We start from the raw sequence: 26,892 nt of genomic DNA on the forward strand, positions 1-26,892 counted from the left end.
AAAACCGGGTTATATATATACGATACAAGTTAAATAGGGCGATTTGGCACATAATTTGGCATGATAGATACATACTATAATGCTGCATATTTCAATTGTTGAATATTTTTATTTAGATAATTTTGAATTATGTAATTTTATCTTAGTATGGCCTTAGTCTTAATCGATATTACCCGTAATGAAAGGGAATATTGATTCGGTTCTAATTTAATGTGATCTCGTATCACTTTTATTTTTACTAGTTTTTCCATTTTACAAATGTATAATAGGAATAGCTTTGTATTTTTATTATTATTTGTAATTATGGAGTTTCTTCAAGACAGTGCCATTCGGAAAGGCGTTCCGACAAAGATGGTGTTCTTGGGAGGCGTGCCACTTGAAGATTCAAGGGACCAAAGGAGTTGGTTTCCGAATATGTAATAGATTATTTGATTTTTTATTTTAGGAAGGCCATACTAGGAATTTATTATTATTGCTTTGCATTTCTTTTAATATGTTGCATGCATTGCCAAATCGCCATAACAACACATGCATATCATATCGAGTCATCGACGGTGTCAATTATAATTATCGTAGTTCACCGCTTTAGTTCACTTAAAACGTGATAGATAATAAATTTACAAGACCTCTCACTTATAATAATTGAGAATTAGCCTTACCAAATAGTAGAAACCATGAGTCCCAATTTCATGAGGAAGTAGGCTCGGCTCACCGAGGTGTACTAAACTTGTTACGTTGGGTAAGTGGGTAATAAAATGTTATTACATCGAAATTTGGATTGAGCCCAACGGAAGTATTCGTGACCATAGTCGCATGTGTTCCGGGCAAAAGATAAATATTAATGTAATTTTATCGACCGAGAGTTCTAGAAGTAGAATCGATTAAGAGTTAATCCGTCGAGTTATATTAATAAGGGATGAATCGGCTCACCGTGCCCGAGTTAATATGAATTTGGATCTCGGAATCATTTATAATTGTTTGGTAGAGGTCAATATATAAATACAATACTTGTTTACAAGTATTATTAAAACGATAGATGTTAATTATTTCCTTCATTTCCGTTTTTATAGTTATTTATTTGCAATGGATTCATCTAATAATCCTATATCGATCACCATTAATTCATGGCTCCAATCATTCAATGAAAAGTGCTCCGAGTATGACAATGATACGATTAGAGAATTACGCATTGGCATTGGTAAGGATAGAAATCTTTGCTACTTTACCACTTCTACACCTCCCATCCCATACTCATGCCCACCTCCTTGGTAAGAGAATCATATGAGGAAAATTTTACAAATTCGAAGTTATCCTTGTTTGATGAAGCAAGGAGAAATATTAAATTCAGTGGGAGTTCTAGCAAGAGTGTCCTTGCAACTGAAAGGAGTATTGGTATTATTAAAGGAAGGGCAAAGATGGGTAAGAAACCCAAATCTGATAATGAATTGGAAATGGATAGTGAGACTACCACAACCAAGACCAAGAAGGGTGCCCAATCTTACGAAGAATGTCATTATTGTAATGTCATGGGCCATTGGAAGCGAAATTGCCCCAAGTATTTGGGGGATATCAAAGATTGACTTATTACGCCAAGTGGGACTTGGAAATGTGGAAAAGCTAAACAAGAGTGATATAAATCTCCGACAACGAAATGGAGCTAGGGTAGCCACCACTTCGAGAGGGACTTGTGTACTTGTTTTAGCTAATAGCTTTGAGTTGTAATCTACATAATGGTGATTATGTACCCATTTTATCTAAAACATTATTTCATGTTAGACATGGAAGGATTCATATTCGCCATCAAAAACAATCGTTGTATTTTGTTCAAAAATTGACATGGTTGGGAGCCAAGTCAATTCTCTTAATGGTATTCATGTTTTAGACACTTCCAACTTAACTAAAGATATCTATAACATACAATCCAAAAGACTCATAACAAGTGATCCAAATGATTTGTACATTTGGCTTTTTCAATTAGGTCACATAAATGAGAAACGCATTAAACGCTAGTGTCGAATAGAATTATTCACTACAAGAAAAACTAAAACAGGCGACCAATTTTTAGCGACTGGTCTTGGTAGTCGCCAAAATGGCGAATGATTTCCAAATTAGCGACTGAAATCAGTCTCTAATATGGCGACTGATTTTTTTAAAAAAGGAATCTTTTCTGGCGACCGACCTTCAGATTTAGCGACTGAAGTCGGTCGCCAAAATGCTTTATAGAAAACCCGACCTTCCCCTCTCTCCTGCTTTACTCTTTCGCGCACAAAAAAAAAAGGAAAGGCGACGACACCAACGACGACACCACCACCTCCACCGCCGTGGCCACCGTCCTCACCGGTTCATCCACTCTATTTAATTAGGTTAGTTTTTTTTTTTGTTTAATTTCAGTTTAATTGGTTTAATTTGTTAGATTAATTTGTAGTTAGTTGGATTAATTTGTGGTTAGTTTGTTATATTCATTTGTAGTTAGTAGGTTAGATTAATTTGTAGTTAGATTTTAGTTTAATTTGTGTTTGAATTGAAAGGGAATGATTAAGGGGGGGTTTGTGTTTAGGTTTAGGGTTATGGGTGGGGGTGGGGGTGGGGGTGGGGGTGGGGGGTGGGGGTTGGTCGGCCGTGGGTGGCGGTTGTCCGCCGTGGGTGGGCCGTGGTAGGTTGTGGGTGGGGTGGGTCGTGGGTTGGCCTTGGGTGGGTCGTGGGTGGTGTTTGGTGTTGGGTAGCTAAGTGAAACCGTCTTATTATTATTAGTATTAAGCTAAGTTGAACCGTCTTAATATTATTATTATTATTACTACTAAGTTAAGTGAAACCGTCTTATTATTATTAGTATTAAACTAAGTGAAACCGTCTTTTGCATTAATGGAATTAGCTAAGTGAAACCGTCTTTTGGATTAAAAGAAATTAGCTATTAGCTAAGTGGAACATTCTTTCGGACTTGATTTTGATAAATTTAGTTTGATAATTCATGTTATTGATGAATTGAGATTGAATAACCCTGTTATTTTTGTTTTTCTTTTCTCCTTCCAAGGTTGTCACCGCGCTGCTGAGCACCACCGGCCGCCGTAGCTGTTGCTTCTCGTTTTCTTTTCATTTTTGCTTTTTTTTGGTGAAATGTGAGAGGTTTTCATTAATAAAAAAGATAATAGTCAATTACAACATCATTACGAAAATTTCTAATACTAGCCACAGCTAAAGTAAGATATCTAGACTAGAAAGCCACTGCTGATCTTGACTAGTGACAGGTTGTTGGATTATCTGACTGATTCTAGCATAAATCAGTCTCTTCAACTCTTTCACAATATTCCTAGGCATTGTTAGCTGCAAGTCCATTCGACATTTGTTTCTCTCCATCCAGATGTTGTACCAGCAGGACAACTTTGCCATTCTGCAAACATGTTGCTGCAATTGAGAACACCTCCTATCAGAGTACAATTTAAGTTGCAGCCAGGTGTCTATCTGTTCCAGAATTTGCTTGCTATATAAACATTCTTCAAAAAGATGGGAATGTGTTTCAGTGCCAGCTTCACACAGCACACAATCCTTAGAGTCACAGATCCTATTAGCATATAACTTTTCTCTAGTATTGAGTGCCTTATGAGAGACTAACCAAGCTATAAAGGCATGCTTAGGGATGTTCCATCTATCCCAGACATCAGAATACCAGGACACAGGTGGGTGTTGATCCTGTATCCAAGTATAACCAGACCCAACTGAGTAGCCCTTAGGATCAGCTACCCAGCAGTTATTCAAGAAACCAGCATTTAATTTGATCCTGATCTTACAGATGTTCCTCCAATTCCAATTGGAGTCACTAGGAGGCACATAAGTAGACCAGTCAGACCCTTTCAGATAAATATGATCAATCCATTGAACCCATAGTCTATCAGCCTTAGTGTAGATCCAATTTACAAGCTTCCCAACAGTAGCAATGTTCCATTTTTCAGCATCCTTCACACCCAATCCTCCAGATTTTTTACTGCAGCAAATAGTGGACCAAGACACAAGAGGAGCCCTGTGGTACTCAGTGCCCCCATCCCACAAATAATTCCTGCATATAGCCACAATCCTTCTTATGATCATTTTAGGAATCAGAAAAATAGAGGCCCAATAATTATGAAGAGTATTGAGGATAGAATTAATCAAAACCAGTCTGCCTGAATAGCTAAGCTTCCTAGCCTCAATCCCTCTTATCCTGGTTAAAATCCTTTCCACCAAAATATTACAATCCTGCTTTGTAAGTCTACCAGGTTGGATAGGTATGCCAAGGTATTTAAAAGGTAGACAACCTTCTTGGAAACTCAAGATTTGTAAAATATCATGTTTCAGGTCAGCATTAACCCCAGCAAAAACTACTTCAAACTTAGCCTCATTCACCACCAGTCCAGAAGTGGCAGAAAATGTGGAGAAAGCTCTAAGCAACAGCATAATAGATCTAACATCCCCTCTACAGAAGAGTAACAAATCATCTGCAAACAACAAATGGGTCAATTTAAGGCTTCTACAAAGAGGGTGGAATCTGAAGAACCATTTCTGAGTTGCATACATCAGGACCCTTGACAAGTACTCCATACAAATTTTAAAGAGCAATGGAGAAATGGGGTCCCCTTGCCTTAAACCTCTTTTTCCAGCAAAATATCCAAAATGAGAGCCATTCAAATGAAGTGAGAAGTAAGGTGTCCTCACACAAGTCATAACCAGATGTTTAAATTTTGCAGGGAAGTTCAAGGCTGTCAACATCTGCTCTATAAAGTTCCATTCAATGGAATTATAGGCTTTTTGTAAATCCATTTTAAACATGCATCTAGGAGAGGCATTACCTCTGTTATACATCCTCACCAGATCCTGGCATATAAGGATGTTTTCCAAAATACTTCTTCCATGAATAAAAGCACCCTGATTCCTACTTATAATGTCAGGAAGAACCACAGCCAATCTAGCACACAGAATCTTCGAAATAGTCGTGTAAATGACATTACAGCAAGTAATAGGTCGAAAATGTTTTACACTAGTTGGTCTGTCAGTCTTAGGTATGAGAGTAATCATAGTAGTATTGATTTAGGTGAGCAGCTTACCACTATCAAAAAATCTAAAACAGCAGCACAAACCTCATTGCCAACTATGTCCCAGGCATCCCTATAAAATTGGCTGGTAAAGCCACCAGGGCCAGGGGACTTATCCTTAGGGATACTGAACAAATGTAGCTTAACTTCCTCTGCTGTGACAGCTTTATTCAGCACCTCCCAATGAGCAGGACTGCAGCACTCCCCCAGTCTGACTACCCTATTATTAACAGGAATAGTGCTCTTCTGAGATCCCAAAAGATCCAAATAATAATCCAAGATTGCCTGCTGAATTTGAGACCCCTCACTACAGTTCCTACCATCCTTATCCTCAATGCTTAGTACCTTATTTTGCATCATTCTTCTTATGATTGAATTATGAAAATAAGCAGTGTTCAAATCACCTTCAAGAGACCATTGAATCTTAGCTTTCTGAATCAGAAAGCTATCCCTGGCTGTCATCAGGTCCCTCAACTCATTAGCCACTACCATCTCCTGTTGCATCAGCTCCATATCACCAGGATGGTCCACCAAATCCTTCTGAATTTTTTCCAAAAGAGCAGCAGTGAGAGATGTGCTATTCTCAATATCAGAAAAGCAATCTTTATTAAGAGCTTTAAGGCCAGGCTTCAGTGCTTTCAACTTTTTAACAACAGAGAACATTTTTAGTCCCCTGGTAAACCTGACACCAGATTTTCTTCACACAATCATGAAAAAACTTAGATTTCCCCCACATGTTGAAGTATTTAAAGCTTTTCCTTCCACCTATGTCAGCTTTCTTGTTAACAATTGTGCAAGGGCATTGGTCAAACACTCCTTCAGGGTGGAAATGAGCTAAATAGTCACCATATTCCAGCATCCATTCATTATTACCCATCACCATATCAAGTCTACTGTATACTCTATCCACAAGGTTCTGCTTGTTAGACCATGTGAACATAGCCCCAGTAGCCTGCAAGTCCTCAACACAACACAGAGAAACACATTCCTGAAAATGTTGCATTTCAGCTTCTGAAGTATGTCCTCCAAGTCTCTCCACTGGGCTCAGCACAGTGTTAAAGTCCCCAGCCCAGAGCCAAGGTTCATTACAAGTAAGATCAATATTCTTCAGGAAATTCCAGAGCTCAACTCTCTCATATAAATCATTATGAGTTAAATCATAGTAAGAAGAAAGCTATTATCATCAGTCCTAGAAGTTACCCTCGTGTGAATATATTAAGCATTATAGGCTAGGAAATTAACTATGAATAGCTAAGGTTTCCACAAAACCCAAATGCGACCTCCTTTATGCCAACTACTATTAGTGGTAATACTCCAACCTTCACAAAGAGAGGTATTCTTATTCAAAAGATTCCTAGGCTTTATTTTAGTTTCCAATAATCCAAATAACCCTACACCATTAGTATGCAGAAACCATTTTACCAGTTTTTGTTTATTAAGATCATTTAAACCTCTCACATTCCAAAATCCCAGATTATGCATGAGATGGCTGAGAAGGGGGGTCTTTACCACTCTGCATCACTCCCCCCCTAGGAGTAGTGCCATTCAAAGCATCTAAGAAAGAAAGAGGTCCTTTTCTACCAGATGCTATTATCTCAGTAAATCCACCCTGCTTATTGAGTTTCATGATATGCATAGCAGGAATAGTAACACTAGGTCTTACCAGAGGAGGGAACCCCTCAGGGGAAAACACAATTGAGCGTTTAGCTCTAGGGGGATCCATCTGTTTTTGCACTAGCCTCCATTCTTGTCTCTTTTGTTTCTCAGGAGGAGGATTTGGTTTTCCTTTTGATTGAACCCTAGGTTTAGCCTTTCGACACTGTTGTTTATCATGGCCAAATCCCTTACAACCCTCACACGAAACAGGTCTCCATTCATAAGTCACCTGAACAACCACCACATTCCCAATTTCATCAAGGAATTGGACGTTGTCTGGTAAATGTTGGTCCATCTTCAATTCTACCAAGACCCGAGCATTACTCAATCCCTTTTTTTCAGCAGTAGCAATGTCCTTTCTAAAAAAGTTACCCACAAGTCCTGCAATGGGCAGTAAACAGTCCCCCTATAACTTCAGAGGTACTCCTGTTAACCGCACCCAAACAGGGACCTTATCAATTTTTTCCTTCACAAGGTCCACATCTACACTCCAAGGCTTAATCACTATAGGCTTGTTATCAAAGAAATAGTAACCAGCATTCAGTAGAGAAGACATCCCAGCAGGCTTAGTAAACCTGACTAAGAAAACGCCATTCTCCATGAAAGAGACCCTGTCTATACCAAACTCAGACCAAGCTTGATACACATAATCCTTAACAACTTCCATAGGAGGGTTAGTCCCTAAAATATAACAATAAACAGATTGGTTCCAAAATTCTACCTCAGATTTAATGTCATCCTGAGTGAACTTCAGAAGATCCATCTGTTCCTCCTCCTCAACAATTGTCTTCATAACTATATTTTGCCTCCTTGACGAAGCAGCCATCCAGAGTCTTGTTTTTCAGGCACACCCTCATCAAGGTTAAGAACAGGGATACCCACAATAGACCCCAAAGACATTGTCTTCCTCGCATCGCCAGTTTGAGGTCCCTGTGTAGTTTCCTTAGCACTAACCGTCTGCGGAACTTTCTCAGCTGTCGCATTCACTGTCCCCTTATTTTTTTGATTTTTTGTGTTAGTAGTAGTTCGCGGGAGTTTAGAAGATGAAGCTAAAGGTGAGAATTGATTATCAGTAAAGGTCATAATAGTCATGGATGTTAGAGCTGCATAGAAAACTAGGGTTAGGATTTCAGGTTTTTTTAGGGTTTTTGCTTTTACTTGATTAGGTAACCTCCTATTACCAGTTACCTTTTAAATTTACTAATTTTAGTTCAAATTATGCTACGGAATCTAGGATAGAAACCTTTATTATGTTGTTGATATTGTGTTATTGATTGACTTAATTAATTTAGTACCAAGTGTTGTTTATCTTAAACTTTAAATTAGTGTTAGTTTGATTTGATGTTGACTTTGTACCCGTTCATGAATTACTCATTAGGTGTAATTCTTGAATAGTCTCCATTTTGGGACTGTCTTTGTACATTTAAAGTCATTTAGGTTGTAAACACGTACTTGTGATTTATTAATGAGGAATGAGTTTGGGGGCGATCCCTTTAATGTTCTCCGAATACATGTATATGTGGAGTAATTATTTATTCTACATTGATGTGTATTTGGAGAACTGAAGGGAATTGTCTTTGCCGAATTTTTCCTCATTAATAAATTACAAGTGTGTTTGCTAGTGACTTGAAACGTACATTGACGGGTTTAGGTTGGAGTGATAAGGACCCCATTCGAAGATTGATTACTTATTGACAATATTTATATATTGTTTTCATATGTTTATTGTATAATGTGGAGTATAATGTGAAAATTTTGTATGTAATATTATTGTTATTTTTAAAAAATGTTTAAATTATTGTGGGTTCTTCTTTAGATTAAATTGAAGAGATTGGAACGTTCATGGATGTATGAAGGAAGCTTAGACAATTCCAATAAGAAAAGACGTCCTACCGCTAGATTTATAAAGGGTGTTGGCGAGTTTATTGAATTTGCTAAACAACAAGATGAATATGACTTGGTAGACAAAAAACTTAGGTGTCCTTGTGCCAAATGCAAAAACCTGAAATACCAGCTTGACATTAAAGTAGAAGAACATCTCATTAGAAACGGGTTTAAGCCAAATTATTACAATTGGATTTCACATTGAGAAGCATATTCTCCAATTCATGAACAAGTTCACACCCAACAAATACAAATTGATGAGAACCCATATAGAGAGATGGTTGTTGATGCTATGGATTCCACTATTTTTAATAGTGATGACCATACAACCATTTGTGAAGAACAACCGCCACACCCACAAGCAAAAGCCTTTCTTAACATGTTAAAAGCCTCAGAAAAACCCTTGTATGAAGGAAGCAGAATGACATTGTTACAAGCCGCTTCTAGGCTAGTTACCTTGAAATGTGAGTTTAATATGCCATTTCTTGCTGTTGATGGCATTGCCTCGTTCCTTGAGGAATCTTTCCCCGATGATAATATCATGACCCGAAGTTTCTACACTACCAAAAAAGTAGTTAAAGGTCTTCAGTTACCGCATGAAAAGATTGATGCATGTCCTGAAGGATGTATGCTATTTTGGAAAGATGATGCTATGCTTGACAAATGCAAAGATTGTGGGGCGGTTAGATATGAGACAAGTGAGGGAGATACAGTTTTGGTGTTGAAAAAAGGCAAGGGTAGTAAGAGGGCCAAAAAGAGTAAGAAACCAATAGCATGTAACCAATTGTTTTACTTTCCTCTCGCTCAAAGACTTCAAAGAATCTATGCCACCAAAAACATTGCCGAACAAATGAGATGGCACAAAGAAAACCCATGTGCTCCAGGGAAGATGTGTCATCCTAGTGATGGGGAAGAATGGAAACGATTTGATCAGATGTATCCTGAATTTTCTAAGGAACCCCGCAATGTATGACTTGGCTTGTGTACGGATGGATTTGATCCTTTCGGTAATTTTGGGAGGAAGTATTCTTGTTGGCCCGTTATGGTCACACCATACAACTTACCACCTTGGTTATGTATGAAAAGACCATTTATCTTCTTGTCACTTATTGTTCCCGGACCAAAAAGCCCGAAACATAATTTGGATGTTTATTTACAACCATTGGTGGAGGAGTTGAAATATTTGTGGGAAGTTGGGGTGGAAACTTATGATGTGTCTAAAAAACAAAATTTTCAACTTAAAGCTTCCCTTTTGTGGACAATAAATGATTTTCCCGCCTATGGTATGCTATCTGGGTGGTCTACACAAGGACAAAAAGCATGTCCTTGTTGAATGGGGGGAAGTAAAGCATTTTGGCTTCCCAATAGCAAGAAAGTAAGCTGGTTTGATTGTCATAGATGCTTCTTACGAGACGGAAATCCACATAGGAGGAATAAGAAAGCTTTCAGAAAAGGTAAAGAGGTGCTTGATGCCCCTCCGAAACGAGTGCCTGGGGATGAGATATGGAAGACGGTATGTGATTTACCATCCCCTGTTGATAGTACCGAAGAAGAATTTAAAGAATTGAAAAAGCAGAAAAACGGTTGGTTTAAAAGAAGCATTCTTTGGGACCTTCCTTATTGGAAGACAATGTTGATAAGACATAATTTGGATGTAATGCACATAGAAAAGAATTTTTTTGAGCAACTAATTGACATGATCATGGATGTAGAAGGTGAAAAATGTGATAGTATTGCTTCTAGAAGAAATTTGCAGACATTTTGTCATCATCCCAAATTACACATTCGCGGCGACGGGTCTAAGCCAACATCCATTTTCACTCTCGACAAAGCTAAGAGAAGGGTATTGTGTGAGTGGTTACAAAATTTGAAGTTTCCTGATGTATATGCATCAGATTTTAGTCGATGTGTTGATCTTAAGAAGCTGAAGTTGCAAGGCTTGAAAAGTCATGATTGTCATGTATTCATGGAGCGATTATTACCCGTTGCTTTGAAACACCTCGTGCTGACAAACGTTTGGAATGCAGTTGTTGAGATTAGTCAATTCTTCTGAGATTTATGTGCCTCTTCAATATATGTTGATGACATGATTCGTCTGGAAGAGCAAATACCACAGATATTGTGTAAGCTTGAAATGATCTTTCCTCCTGCATTTTTTAACTCGATGGAGCATCTACCGGTTCATTTGCCATATGAAGCCAAAGTTGGGGGACCCGTTCAATATAGGTGGATGTATCCATTTGAAAGGTAATTAAGATAATCTAGCTACTTTTAAATTGAAATTAATAATAATAACTAATCTATTTATTATATGTTAACTTTATTATTAATTAACTATTAATAAAACTCATCATTAACTTTTATAGGTTTCTTAATCATATGAAGAAAAAGGTAATAAAGCTAGGGTGGAAGGTTCTATATGCAATGCTTATTTAACGGAAGAGATTGCAAAATTTTGTTCTCTTTAGTTTGAAAAACATATAGAAACCAAAGCAAGAAACATGAATGTTGAGAAACCGGATGAAATCGACGGAAGTTTACCCGAGTTTTTTCAAACTCAAGATGATGAAGGGTGTTCATCAAAGGGGCAAACAAGATATTTGGATGATAAGGAGTATAATCGTGCCCACCTTTACGTGCTATCTAATTGTGACCTCTTGGAGTTATATGAAACACGGTTTGTTAATGATTTCATTGAGAGGAATCCTAATATAAGTAAGGATGATGTTTGGGACAAACATAGGACCAATTTCCAACATGGTTTCAGAAACATGTAATTGAGTTGAATATTCAAGATGATTTGATAAGAAGTTTGGCGTTTGGTCCTTCAAGAATGGTAAGAACGTGGAATCGATAATACTCGGTTAATGGGTTTAATTTTCAAACATTCAACCACGGTATAGGTAAGGCTAGGTGCAATTGGGGGGTTACTATTTATTCTCTTGATGACAACGAATACTATGGTATAGTTGAAGATATCTTTGAAATTAGTTATAATGGACGTGACCGAGCTTATAAAACTGTCTTATTCAAGGTTGACTGGAAGGATAATTCTGTGGCTGGAATGAGAGTACATGAACAATACAAGCTTGTAGAAGTGAATCGTACTAGAACATACTCTAAGTATGATCCATTTATACTTACACCTCAAGCTCATCAAGTGTATTTTGCTACTTATCCAAGCACAACAAATGATAGAAATCAAAAGGCATGGTGTGCAATCTTTAAGACAAAGGCATGGTCACTAATTGATACAATTTTTTCCAAGAAGAAAATGTTTCAAATGAAACACTTTTGTCTCCACCCGATGAAATCAACTATGAGCATCAGAATAAAGATGGTGAAGACATGGAAGAGGAAGAAGATTATGAGGTGGAAGAGAGACTGTCGGGGGAGGACGAGGAGGAGGAGGAGGAGGAGGAGGAGGAGAGGAGGGAAGAAGAGGAGGAGAGGAGGGGGAAGAGGAGGTGAGGAGGACAAGGGAGGAGGAGAAAAGGAGGAGGAGGGACGAGGGGTTTCGAGATGAAGATGATTATGATGATGATGATGATGATGATGATGATGAGGATGAGGATGAGGAGGACGACGACGACGATGATGGTGATGGGGAAGAAAACGATGATGAGTATAATTAAATTGGTATAATTTTGTATTTCTCAAGAGTAAATAATTAAAATTTAGAAGTCCGTATAATTTTCAATTATCATTATTTGTGTTAATTTTTATTTGTATTACTGCAGATGGCTGGAGGAGGTCGAGGTAGGAAGCGGGGAGGCGGCTCAGGTTGTCGACAGAGTACGCGTGAGGAGGAGGAGGAGTTTGTGCGTGAGGATCCGATGCAGATAGACAGTGATGGTGACGATGACGAGGATCAGCCTGATGCTACCGACGAGGCAGGACCACAGGTGCAGATACGGTACACTGCGGATCGTCGGATGATACTTGAGTCGGCGGGATTATGGTAAGTCTTTTTCTTTGTTAGTCTTCGATTATTATTATCTTTTTTTTTGTAAAATAATAATTGTTTCTAATTCTACATGTTCGAAACAAATGCAGGTTTAGGGACGATTGCGTGATACGAGGTGTAACGAAAAGCACGAAAACAAATTTCGTGGGTCCAGTTCCTACAGCGTGGATTTTTGCTTCTGATGCACAAAAAGAGGCGTGGTTCAATAACTTTCCGGTATATATTTTCCGTAGTTCTTTGTCATACCAAATATTTCTGATAATTTTTTTAAGAACCAAGTTAGACTTTTATTTTATACTGATATGTATTTTTGTCGCCGTTTTTTTTGTAGCAATCATTTGCTTGGGATGAGTCTCAAGAACAGAATGTCCGTGAAAGGTACAATGAAGTCGGTACTCGGCGATATCGGGACGTGATCTGGAAGACGGTCAGGCGCCCGAAGGAGCCAGAGAACATGAAAGGTATTTAATTAACTTGTTTTGTTATTTGTATTAATTAGCATATACTCTCTTATATTATAAATAATATCAGTAATTTATTAGTTATGATTTCATATGTGTAATTGCAGGTGAGAAGTTTGAAGGCCTAATAAAGCATACTAAAACCAAAGCTTTTTAGAAAAGGTCTAAACAAGCATCCCTCAACAAAAAATGAGGACAGAAAGATGCCGTGGTCGAGCCTACTCATTACGGGGGATCCCGATCGTTCTGGGATCGTGTATTGGGTGTAAGTTTGTCTATTATTTCACACTTTTTTTGGTTTTCAACATGTTTTATGTTAGATTTTTTGTTGATTTCCTAACATGTATGTTTTTTTTTCATTCAGGAAGGAAAGAAGAAGTCAAAACCGGTTACGATGGCACCGGAACTGTTTCTAGACACGCATTCCAGGGTTGACCACAAAGGGATAAGGATTTGGACTAAGCCAAAAGATAAGGAATTATATGTATGTTTTCCGTAACACTTAAGTTTTGTTAATTTACTCTTTTTAAATGTCTTATTTTGGTTACCATATTAAATTATAATGTTTTGTTTAATATTGCAGGATGCATTTGAACAGACAAAAGCCACCAATCCAGAAAAGGAGGAAAATGACATATGGTTTGAGTTGGTGAAAGGCTTCAAGAAAGGAAACATGTATGGTACCGGAAGTTCAACACCGGCTTTCTATGACAACACGCGTAGGGGATCGACTTCAACAATTCCCAGCAACTCATATCAACTGGGAGTTATTAGTCAACTTCAAACTCAACTAAAAGAGCGTGATGAACGTGACAGAAAACGTGATGAAGAACTCCGCCAAATGAAGGAAAAAATGGCAATGTTTAAGAATTGGTGGCAAAGTTGTAACACCGGACCTAGACTCGACTACGATCCTTTTGATCCGCATGGTCCACAAGGGGGGAGTGGAGCCGGTGTTGGCTTCCAAGTAGTTAAGTAAGTTTAATTTAGCATGTAAGACTTGAACTTTAGAATATGTTAACATGTAAACCTTTCATTTTCAATATATGAAATGAAGTTTGGGAAAATGTATGTTTGAAATGTGTGGTGTTGGGTTGAAATTTGAAATGTATGGTGTTGTGTGTGTTGAAGTTTGGGATGTATGGCGTTGTGGAACTTCGGTTTGTATGCAGGTTGTAAATATTTGGCTAGCAATGAAAACGAAAAAAACCACGAAAACAGTAAGTAGCTTTAGCGACTGATTTGCATTTTAGCGACCATAAATCAGTCGCCAAAGAGCCTCACTGGTTTTGGCTATGTCACCCAAATTTGGCGACTGAAAAGCCATTTAGCGACCGAAAATCAGTCGCTAATTTGGCGACTACCATGTGTCGGTCGCCAAATTGGCGAGTACCATTTCAGTCACTATTTTCCTCATTTAGCGACTGAAATTTCAGTCGCCAAATTTACCGACTGACTTTAGTCGCTAAAATCAGAAAAAGCGACCAAGGTCTGCGACTGGTGTTTGGCGGCTGAAGTCAGCCGCTAAATTGATTTTAGCGACTGATTTCTGTCGCCAAAATCGGTCGCCTGTTTTATTTCTTTTTGTAGTGATTGGACCATTTGATTTACAATCATATGGAATATGCGAATCTTGTCTCCTTTGTAAAATGATTTGTACTCCCTTTAGTGGTAAAGGGACATGAGCTAGTGATTTATTGGAACTAATAAATGCCGATGTATGTGCTCGAATGAGCATCACCGCAAAGGGAATTTATGACTACTTCGTCACTTTTACCGATGATTAAAGTAGATATGGGTATATTTACTTAATCAAATATAAAGTGAAGCATTTGAGAAATTTGAGAAATTTCTAAATGATGTACAGAACCAATTGAACAAAGTACTAAAGCATTTCGATTCGATCGTAGTGGCAAAGATCTAAGTAATGAATTTGATTTATTAAATATGGATTATGAACTAGTGTCACTACCCCTAAGATCAAACTAATATGAGTCGGTTTGAGTTATTGAACTCAATTTTGGGAATTTGCAATCCAAAACGGACAAGTAATTCTAAACGGATGGTCAACCAAGAGATACCTGAAATAAAGAGTCTATTTAACAAATAACATGGATCGGGCTCGCATATGACATGAATCAAGCTGCCATGATAGAGCTGGTCTTTTATGTGCTAACACGTCAGTCTGGACAAACTTCCAATTATTTCACCATATATATGTTTGTAACTCACAAAGCTATCTCTCAAGAAGATAGATGTATTTCTGAGAGATAGAGTGGGAGTGGATTGGATCGTTACAATTGATACGTGCATTTTATATAGTCTTTTTAAGCCTCTTTATGCACGTATTTCTATGCTATTCTCGTAGTTTTATGCTATGAAATGCCCCGAAAATGCTACTTTTGTTTGTTTTGCCTTATTTGCAGGAATGGACCCGAAAGTGGTAGAATCGAGCCTTTTATCGTCCTTTTTGCATGCATTTGGAGGACGAGAAGATTTAGAGCGGAAATACTGCTGTTACGGGATGTGTGAAGTCATTTCGGAAGCTAAATAAACAAGTCGAGGCTGAAACTAACGAAACAAGTAGCTGGCTGAGTCAAATATCACTCGATCGGAAGCTTTTGTGGTCGATCGAGCACTTTTGAAGAGGATAGTTACTCGATCGAATGTTTTCAGTGTTCGATCGAGTTGAGCATATTTGGAGTTCCTCGATCGCGTAGGCTTTCTACTCAATTGAGAGGTTTTTGTTGGTTTTTTTTCGATCGAGCAGTTTCAAATGGCTCGATCGAGTGGTTTGCTTTAATACGCGGGTTAACTAATCCGTTTTTAGGTTTTTGTTTGTAAAATCCCGCTTCCCTATATAAAGGAAGTCGGGATTAGGTCATAATGAGAGGGGGGGGGGGGGACGTTGTTCCTTGACGACTCTATCACACTTCATACATTACTTTTCTCCCTTTTACTGTTGAACACTGTTTTTCTCTCTTTCCCGGATCTAATTCACTGTAACTTTCTCTTTTATCCTTTTTCTCTCTTATCTCTTTATTATGTTTATTATTCCTTATTCTCTTGTTCATGCTCTACTTTTACCTATGTCTAGCAAATCACCCTGCTAGGATTTAGGGGAGTCGGTGAATTATTGTTAATTGCTAATTAGGTTTATAGATCGTTCGTTGTTGTTAAGTCTATGTTGCTAATCACTGCCTTAAACTGTATCTAGCTATTTGAATCGATTCATTTAGCCTTTTTAACCTTGGTAAGCCTTGACCTAGACCGGAAGGTTGGAAGGGGTGAGACCCGCAGTGAACAATAAGATGCTTTAGTGAGGGCGGAAGCTAAGCTAATAGTATTTCAGGGCGAATTGAGACTAGAAGGAGATATTCGTTGCCCCTTAGACCGACACATCGACTGATCTATGATCTTAGCTGCAATTAACTGACATTCATTGATGAACCGATAATCCTAGTTTTCTCTCTCTCTTATTAATTTCTCTTATCCTTTTCTCTTGCCTTAATCTCCTTTAGTTTAGTTCAAACATTTCAAACCCCCAATTGTGAGCGTAGACAGACTAGAATTGACGAGTAGATAGTGACCGCCTCCCTGTGGAGATCGACCCTACTTACCGCTGACTTCTGTTAGTAGTAGCTAGGTATTTATTTTTGGTACCTGACGACGGTACCAAATTTTGGCGCCGTTGCCGGGGAGGCATTTATTTTATTTACTTGCTTATTTTTGTCTGTTTTTAGCCTCAAGGGATGTATCCCTTGCGGCCGTTCTCATCTATTTCTTTAGTGCTGTTTTGATAGGTCCTACAGGTCCTACCTAGACAGTTTTAGGTAAAAGATCGTCAAAGGGAAGGCTTGAGTACCTTTGATCTTCCACCTATGTTCCATCCTATGGCGCAGCTGGTGGATTTCTGTGAGAGATGTGGTGCTGCTGGGCATAATGCAGTTGTTTGCTTAGCGGGAAACGACCGTGTCAAAATTTGGCGCGACGAGGTCTATGCGTTCAAGCAGCGAAGACAAGCTAGTCATTCCACTGCAATTGTGCCGCCACATCCGCTTTATCAACGAGGCTATCAAAAGCCTCCATTTGTTTGGCCACCACAGCAACAAGCTACTCCTCTTGATGAACAGAAAGAACAGATTGCTGAGTTGAAATCTTTGATTAAGGTACTTGCACTTAAGCTGCAAGAAGATGATAGACATACAGATGCTCAAATCCATGAGCTCGAGTCTCAAATATCTCAGCTAGCCGCTGAGATGAATGATGATTTGTATGACATGGAGTACGAAGATCTATCAGAAAATGACGCACCATTCAAAGATTTCTGCGTTATACAACAACTTGTACTCGATCAAAATGATCATAGTGGTCGATCGAGTGAAATATCTTAGGAAATGTTCGATCGAACAGATTATACCACTCGATCGAACAGCTGTTTTGAGGAAGTTCTCGATCGAGTTGTTTTATGTACTCGATCGAGTGAAATTCAAGAGGAAAGCTCTCGATCGAGTCCTATCTTTACTCGATCAACCATATTGGCCATGGAGAGCAATGCAACGTCATCTTGGTTCGTTTTGGATGACAATTTTGTCGACGACAATGGTTACGGTGAATCTCCCATTTTCAATGCCGAGCTGGATGCGCTTGAGGCTGCGATTTACGGAACGGAACCCACAGAGAAGGGTAACAAGAAGACAGCTGAGTCGGTGATTGCTCCTAGCACGGAAGGAGTAACATATTCTTTTGTCAATGATTCCGACTTTGAGAGCAACCAACCTGAGGTAGTTAACGATAATTTTATTATTGTTGGTTTTAATAGTACTCTATCTCTTATGACTCCTATTTTTTCTTCTTCCGATGCTCTACCCCCTCCCAGTTGGACAAACAATTTAACAATTTTTCACCATACTTGTCATCATAAATTTGTTAACCTGAAACGGTGCCTTAGATTATTCTTAATTGCTCCTGAGCTCCTTTATTTTGTGGATAAACTCAAGAGCTGTCATAGGAAATTTGTTAGGCTTAAATGGTGGTATATTTCAATTTCCTATATCATTACTCTACTATGGTGCTACTTACAGTTTTGTGTAGCACATGCACAGCTATTTGATAGGTTGCTGCGTGCTTTGAGCTGTTTTGACCAGGCTAAATTAGAGAGGCTCGATGAAGAAGAAAGGTCGAGCTGGGACCTGTCAGAAACTAGGGCTGTCCGGGAGGCAACCCGGAGTTTTAATATTTACTTGTTTTTCAAACATTTCAATTGCGTAGTAATAATTGGTTGTCATACCATAGACTGGATCAGTTAAGCTTGTTTTGTTAGTTTCGCGGGCTGTTTTATTCCGTCTTTGTAGGAATATATTATGGATGGCTCGATCGAGTACTTTATATACTCGATCGAACCCTTTTGCTACTGATTTCACTCGATCAAACACAACTTCTTCTCGATCGAGTGCCTGCCAAAGAGGATCTTTCGATCGAGCGCCCTTCTTCCTCGATCGAACTGTTTTAGATGCCCAAGTCACTCGATCGATTATTCTGTCACCTCGATCGAGTGCTTTTGACTTGATTTGCTTCCTACGACGCTGCTTTGAAGCTGTTTGCGACCTCCCATGTTCATGGTCGGTTTGGGGAGGTCCCTACTTCGCGTACTCTTGTGAGTTTTCTGCATCTCCACTCTCTCCTTTTTAGTTTGCATTTCCCTTCCCTATTTTTGGGTACCATGAGGGCATTGTACGGTTTTGTTTGGGGAGGTTATGCATCCATATATGTGTCTGCATGTTGTTTTTATTGCATTTTTGTTATCACGTTTAATTTCTGTTTTCATTGTTGTTTTATTTTCATAAAATTCAAAAATCTCATAAAAATTAAAAATTTCATAAAATCAAAAATTCGAAAAAATCAAAAATTCATGTTTATTTTAGCATATAGGTTGAGTCGGAACGGTAGATTTCAATGATGAAATTGCTCTACATTTAGTCATTTTGCTTAAGCCTTGCATTTAACTGTTATCTTATTAGCTTTGTCTTCTGCATATCTACGAGTTAATGTTGAAATACATGTTGGGATTCATCAATCTCAAATGTTTACATATTGAATATGTGAAAAATTAATTTAGTCATAAAATTAATTCTAGATCTTATGCATGCAAAACAAATACAAGAGTAAGGAGAAAAACGGTTCCTTACATTGGATATTTCGGATATTTGGGCACTAGTAAGGTCACCTACCTTACTTAGTTCTTGAGCTTTCCAAATGGATGAACAAGATTCAATAGTAGAATCTTCTCCTCAAGGATTGTACTAACGAAATCCTTCTTAATACAAATATTAATTTTGTTACTAAAAATTAATATTTGTTCCCTTAAAATTACTAATATTATGTATATACTACTTCTAGTATTGTTGAATAATATTAGAGAATTATGTGACAGTTTATAATCTTGTTCCACAACAAAACTAGAGAGATAAGCTAATTCAAGTAGTGAATTATTGGAAATGAATTAGTGTCAAATAAGAAGTGAAAACCCTTCTTTTCTCTAGGGTGGCCGGATAGGTGAAGAGGTGAAGAGTGCCCAATAGTTTTTTTTCTTGCTCTTCACAAGATTAGTAGGTATGCAACCCTATGATTAGTAGGTAATCATCATGTTACCCACTAATAAAACTAATTAAAACACAAATAACCCTCTCCCCTTATACTTACACGGCACACTTGTGTAATATGGATCCATTTTAATTGTCAATTTGTTAATTTGTATTGTGTGATAAATTGGACATGTTACTAGACATGTCATTTAAATAATGCAATTTTAACAAATTAAAAATCATTATATAAACAAAATAAATCACATACAAAAATTAACTAGTAATTCACAATTACCATTACTTATAATGGGTCATATAATTATAAATCGCAACTACTTGTATTTATAATAACCAATTCATTCTTATTTTAATTGTTTCATAAACAATAAATAAACCTTAAGTAATAAAACAATTTAATTACTTAACACGAATTTTATTTAATCAAATTACAATAAGATACGTATTATCACTCACAAAATCATTTGTTCAATTTTAAGGAATTAATTAACTTGTATCATCATACAGTTAATTAATTAATCAATTAAGAATGTTTCCCTAGAGGTATGACCTTAAGGGATCAACTGATCACCACCGTCACACGACAGTAATGTCAAACTCTAGTCAGCTAATCATTACCGATTAATGTGGATCAGTTGACAATAAAATTTTACATTCCCTTATGTATTCTTAATATTAGATTTAAACATGTGATCGCATTATTGTCGAGGACACATACTCCAACAATCTCCCACTTGTCCACGACAAGTGTGCGTCACCAATTCTCTTGTCCCATTACAATCTCCCACTCAATGCAAGGTGTCTTGCAGGTCGTACTTCCATTTGATCATATCGTGAGTGGTTTCCTCGATCTGGAGAACAACTGTCTGACCAAAGTTATCTACCATAGATACCTTCCGAGCGTGGCCACGCATTTCCAATTCATTGCTCCTCGAGTGGCCTTGAGATATAAGATAACCCTGACGGGGATGGAAAATTCCTATTTCACTCTTCCCTTTGATTAGCCACAACTCATCATGACCCAAAAAATGCCCATTAGACCCCAATTACGAAGGTCGCTGAACATAAATCAAAGTCACTCTTAAAATGTGTCATCTTAGGCGAACGGTCATTAGTCAAAGAATTGACTCATAAGAATACCATAGTAGCTCTCGCCACGACTAGGCTATGAAAATTTCCAGAACTCTATAAGAGGTCATAGGTCCGACAGAGTGTCCCTCACAGTCTGCCTATGTGATCGACTAGTCATCTCTTATGACTTTATGGCACTTGAACTTGCCATCAATCGCATCACACTCTAGTTGCTTCGAGATGTCACCTCATTTAAGTAACTAGGGACGAACACTATGTTGATCCAGTTCACTTTAATGGGGTTCAATATTGTCTCAATAATCCCGTTTGGATTCAACAAAGTACAAGATGAGTTAATAATAACTTAAAAAATAAATGTGATTATCACAGACGAGTGGTCAATACTATATTGCTACTCCATGTCTTATAATCATGAGTGCATTTGTGCACTTATGTAACACAATAAAAGTTTAGCTTTGTGAACATACCATGTGTCCAAGTGTTCAAACTTTCTATATTGCGATTTTCTTCAACTTCATGTTATCCCTTATAGCATGAATTTTACTAAGTACATGTCCAGACATCATACCAGACGTAGGTTCTTATGTTTTAAAAGAAGCTTTTACTGTTATCACATAACTTGTGATGTGGGTTTCGGTGGATAACACTACTTATAGTATCAACACATACCTCTTAATCACAATGTACTTAAGTTCATTTCGTAGAATCTGCAATGGATGACAATAGAATACTCTTTTCTAGTCCTTAACTCCTTATGTCAATAATCAGCCTAGGATTTTCACAAATTCAAATGAGTTTGGAAACATGAGTTTGTGTAACTTCTTAACACACAACTTATTTCTCTTCCAAACTATAGAACATATCATTAGTTTTCCTAGCGAATTCCTGACGGTTCTTTAAGGCTTACCAATGACTCTCATATGGGTAGACTTGTTATCAACTTATTATGCTCCAAGCATTTAATTCGTCTAGGACATATGCATAATGGTATACATGATTGTACTAATGGCAGAAACATTAGTAATCATATTCATGTAGACAATAGTTCTTAGGTTCAAGTGAATAATCATAGCTCTATCATAATTCAAATTTCATCAATATAAACAACCTACTTAACTGATTGTATTAAGAAGGATCATTATCATCATAAGATACCTATCTAAGTGTCAATCCAACATCCCATGTTATAATAGATATACATAATGCCAAATATCATCCAGAATTAAAAACCTATTTGCACATCATTTTTCAATGAGTAATAAGTCATACGATTCATGGAGGATGATTGCTCCCACTGAACTTCATGTCTAAACATGATAGTCATTTGCTCCCACTCAAGTCCATGTGTACACATGTTACTCCATGGAAACATTACATAATGTAATGTTCACTGCTTCTCTAAGTATTAATCAAAACCATATATGTCATTCACATATCACTTTCAAAATACCCATTTAGGAAGTGGCTTTGATACTTTACTTACTTTCATAATGAATAGCAATGTTTTTAATCCTTAGCTTAGTTAACAATTAGCTTAGTTCTTGTAGATATCGACATGCCACTCCATGCAATTCTTAATCATAAACTTCTATTTACTTTGAATTGGTCTCAACAATCCCAAATAAATCCATTTAATTGCATAGATATCATTTTAGTTTCATAGGGCTCTTAAGTAAAATGTCGAATTTTAAGATCTCTTGTAACTTCATAGATCATAATCTAAATTTCAAAAGAACGCCTTTTTTTTGGTGTCCTCATATAGTTTCCTTAAGAACATCTTATTTTGGTCTCCTCGAGTAGTATCCTCAAGAACATCTTCTTTTGGTCTCCTCGCGTAGTATCCTCAAGAAAATCTTCTTTTGGTCTCCTCGCGTAGTATCCTCAAGAACATCTTCTTTTGGTCTCCTCGCGTAGTATCTACCTTCTCAAGGCTTGTGGCTAAATTACTCCCACTCTATCTTTAGAAAAATATCCTATTTCTCCAAAGATAGCTTTTGAGCCACAAATAATGATGGTTAAGGAGAAAAATAAATCATATATCTACTTAATAGTGATTTAGTCGAGACATTTTAAAAGGATAACTTAGACAAGACGATTTGAGTTGGATAGGTGAATCAAATGAGGTTGGTAATGTTCCCTTGTATGAGTTCAGCAACTTAATCTTAACTTCATAATTGATCTTTCATAAGTAAGTTATTGTGACTTTTAGTCACTATGACATAAGGAGAATCGAATTCATAGCTTATGGACATATAATGACGCGATCATTATAATCGTCTATATAATCAATTTAAGTCGATAATCTTATGTTTCTAGATGCAAGTAATGTATGATGATAAATTTTAGAACAACCAATACGATAAAGTAAGTGACTTGGGTTGCAAACCAAGTCACCAAAATCCAAAATACAACCATTGTTTTAGGAAATAGCAAATTCCCAAGTCGAACGAGGAAATTGAAAATAGTTCTAAAATTCCAAAATACAACACAAAATAAAGACAAAATAAAGCCAAGCTCCCATTGATCTAGCACCATGAGCGGCTACATCTAGCTTCCTCAAGATCTTCTAGGCTTGCTTTTCTTTGCCCTTGTCCTTGCTCGGATGCCCTAATTATAATAAAAAGGGAATTATCACAACTTGTATCATAATAGCAAAGTTGAGATCGAAACATAAACAGATAGGGATAATTAAATTACCCACTGGAATAACCTTTCCAGCTTTGATGTCGCCTAGGTACTTAGGACAATTCCTCTTCCAATGCCCAATGCCATTACAATAGTGGCATTTGCCCCCGGACGGGGCACCCTTCTTGGGCTTAGAGGAGCTAGCTTCACAAGCTTTTCCCTTGTTCTTAAAGGGGGTTGGCTTCTTACCCTTTGCGCCACCTTTCTTGAATTTTTCCTTGCTCTTTTGATTGATGTTGAGCACATCCTTGGTGGTGCTAGCATTTAGCCCCATATCCCTCTCGGCTTGCACAAGCATTTTGTGCAATTCATCGAGGGAAACTTTCAAGTTTTGCATATTAAAATCACCCGGAATTGAACATATGCTTTAACCTTGTTCAAGGAATGAAGAATTCGATCAATGATGAGTTCTTCGGAAATGTCTACCTTTTGTCTCAACATGTTCCATCAACTTGAGCACGTGAGGACTAACCTTTTGGCCCTCCTTAATGTTGAGATCGAAGAATGCGGATGCCGCTTCATATTGAATGATCCTCGGAGCTTGTGAAAACATGGTCACAAGCTTTGTATAGATCTCATAGGCGGTGCTAATCTTTATAGCACTCCTTTGGAGTTCGGCCTCCATTGAAAAGATCAAAATATTTTTGAACGCGGCCGACTCCTTTTGGTAAGTCTCATAGGCTTTCCTAGCGGCGGAAGTAGACCTAGCGGTCGGTGTGGCGGGAGAGGCCTCGGTAAGGTAACGAATCTTATCCGTCACCCTCCGCGGCCAAGCGAAGTTGGGCGTCCCAATCGGCGAAGTTTGACCCATTATTTTCTAGTTTACAACGATCCATGAAGGATAAGTGCCATGAAACATTGGTGAGAGTGTTCGAGCTAGTGGATGCGTTTGAATTTGGAGTTGCCATTGCAAATGAGAAAACAAATTCGACTACAAAATAAAGATGAAGGAATTAATAAACATCTATTGTTTTAATAATAATAATAATACTTGTTAACATTTTAAACAAGTTTTAAGCATTTATATAGTGACCTCTACCCAACTATTATAAATGATCCCGAGATCCAAATTCATATTAATTCGGGCACGGTGAGCCGATTCATCCCTTATCAATATAACTCGGTGGATTAACTCTTTAATCGATTCTACTTCTAGAACTCTCGGTCGATAAAATTACCCTAATATTTATCTTTAGCCTGGAACACATGCGACTACGGTCACGAATACTTCCATTGAGCTCAATCCAAATTTTGATGTAATAACATTTTATTACCCACTTACCCAACGTAACAAGGTTTGTATTACGGTGAAGCTGGCTTAACTCTCTTATGAAATTGGGGCTCATGGTTCTACTATTTGGTAAGGCTAATTCTCAATTATTATTTTAGCGAGAGGTCATGTAAATTTATTATCTATCACGTTTTAAGTGAACTAAAGCGGTGAACTACGATAATTATAATTGACACGGTCGATTCTTGGAGCTTGTGTCCTCCACAAATTAGTGTGATAACATTTGTAAATCTCTTACAGGTTCACAAGGGTATACTTCCTATATTTAATCAGTTGATTAACGTTTACCTAATAACGGTTGGCTTGCTAGAAAGTTTGACGTTATTATCATACAGATGGCGGTGATCAACTGGTCCCTAAAGGTCACACCTATAGGATGTGTTTGAGAGATGTGGTTATAGAAATATGATCACATTGATGCCTAATATGACTAAACAGTTAGTCAATGTGTTGATGAGACAATTATTTAATGAAGATTAAATAATATTAGTTGAGACGAATTAACTGTCAATTCGTAAATTAAATATAATAAGTTATATTTAATTAAATGTATGTAATGTTAGATTGGACGAATTAATCTGTTAATTCGTAATTAAATGTAATCGGTTATATTTAATATCAACAAGATGAATGTGTCATAGTGGTAATAGTGAGGGTACACAAACCAAGAGGTCATGGGTTCGATCCTTACTAGATGGCAATTTTAACACATTTTATACATTTTTTGAATAACCACAAATAAGGAGATTATACTCCTTATTTCGGTTATAGTGGGCCGAATTAGGGAAGATAATATCTCCCTCATTCACTCCCATTTTTCGGTTACAATAAGAGGCAAAGGGAGATCATTTTATTTTACCCTAATTCTCTTTTAACCTAATCTCTTCTCTCTCATCAGAAAAACACAAAATAACCTAAATTTTTACAGAAAATTTGGATCGATTCTAGCAAAATCAAAGGGCATTTCTCGGAGCATCTTGGGTGCAACTAATAGGAGAATATAACTGCGATATTGTTCATAGGCCATATTTTCTAGGACCGAAGGTTACTTCTGAATCCTTTACTTTTGTTTATGTATTTTATTTTATGACTAGTGATCGTCTTCATTAAATTCGTTATAATCCTTGAATATAAAGGGATTCATACAGATAAATCCCACAAGTGGTATCATAGCGAAGGCCATGAATTTTAATTTTGATGATTTTCATAAAATTGTATGTAAACAATGAGGAATTTCGAAAAATAATTAGGGTTTTTTCGGCTGAAATTTTTTTTGCCGAGTGAATTTTTTTTTCCCGGCCTGTTTTCGTTTTTTTTTTCTTTTGCTTGATGATTTATTTCCAATTTCATTTTTCATATCATTGTTTTAATAAGTTAAAATTATCATATGAAGAATTGGTAGATTTTGATTTAATGCAGATTAAGTTAAAAATGCAAATAAAATCGTCATGTCGATGATACAAGAACTTGTTTTTGCTATATAGTTTTAGCATATAAGATTAATCATGTTTATTAATTCATTTGTTAAATCATGTTCTAATAGCAACTGTAAACATTTTCTTCATCGAATTTTTTTTATTAGGGCTTTTTGCCGCAAAAGAAAAAGATTTGACGGCTTATTTTTTTAGGGTTTGCCGTGAATCCAAATAAAAAAAAAATTCTTGTTTTTTTTGTTTTTTTTTTCAGATATGTCGAAGAAAAAAATTAGAAAAGTTTCTTTTTACTCGGTTTTTTACCAAATTGCCGAATTGGAAAAACATTTGGGCTGTTTTTTTTTTCATTCCAGCCGTGAGTAGCTGGGTTTATAAAAAAAAAAAAAAAAAAAAATTCCTGTTTTTTTTTTGCCGAGACTCAAAAGGAAGAAAAAAAAGGGTTTTTAATTTTGTTTTGATTTTGGCCAATTAGTTATTGTGAAACGGTTCACAATTAAAAGATACCGAATTATTTTAAAGCAGTTTAAAATTTTGACGGATTGAATTCATATTACAAGTTTAATATGGATTATGAATGAAATTAATGTGATTAATTGAGGAATTGTCACTTAATTTGATTTAAATTGGTAGTTTGGATAAATTAATCAACATAATTAAGGAATTGTGTCATGTATGTTTAATTTATTTTAGTTGATGCATTTTTTTTTAATTTTGTTGAATGAATAGATTAAATGAATTTTATTTACGTATTTTTGCAA

General features: G+C 37.0%; 1 protein-coding gene across 1 annotated transcript; it reads right to left on the reverse strand.

Annotated features, from left to right (window-relative positions):
• Positions 1-3,192: 3,192 nt before the first annotated feature.
• LOC141601277 (uncharacterized) lies at positions 3,193-7,512 on the reverse strand. Its single transcript, XM_074421545.1, has 6 exons — positions 7,154-7,512; positions 6,573-7,078; positions 6,383-6,454; positions 5,876-6,101; positions 5,076-5,745; positions 3,193-4,950 (listed from the first exon to the last, which is right to left on the reverse strand). Exons 1-6 carry the CDS (start codon positions 7,510-7,512, stop codon positions 3,193-3,195), a joined length of 3,591 nt encoding a protein of 1,196 aa, XP_074277646.1.
• Positions 7,513-26,892: the final 19,380 nt, after the last annotated feature.

Source organism: Silene latifolia, chromosome 9 (assembly GCF_048544455.1).
Source record: "Silene latifolia isolate original U9 population chromosome 9, ASM4854445v1, whole genome shotgun sequence".
NCBI classification, from domain to species: domain Eukaryota; kingdom Viridiplantae; phylum Streptophyta; class Magnoliopsida; order Caryophyllales; family Caryophyllaceae; genus Silene; species Silene latifolia.

Excerpts from the sequence above, each read along its gene's own strand:
- LOC141601277 (XM_074421545.1), bottom strand. The coding sequence starts at position 7,512 with ATGAAGACAATTGTTGAGGAGGAGGAACAGATGGATCTTCTGAAGTTC. Across the intron at positions 7,079-7,153 it reads AAGGTCCCTGTTTGGGTGCG|AAAGGACATTGCTACTGCTG; the intron begins GTTAACAGGAGT and ends TAACTTTTTTAG. Across the intron at positions 6,102-6,382 it reads GAATACCTCTCTTTGTGAAG|TGGAGAGACTTGGAGGACAT; the intron begins GTTGGAGTATTA and ends TGCTGAGCCCAG.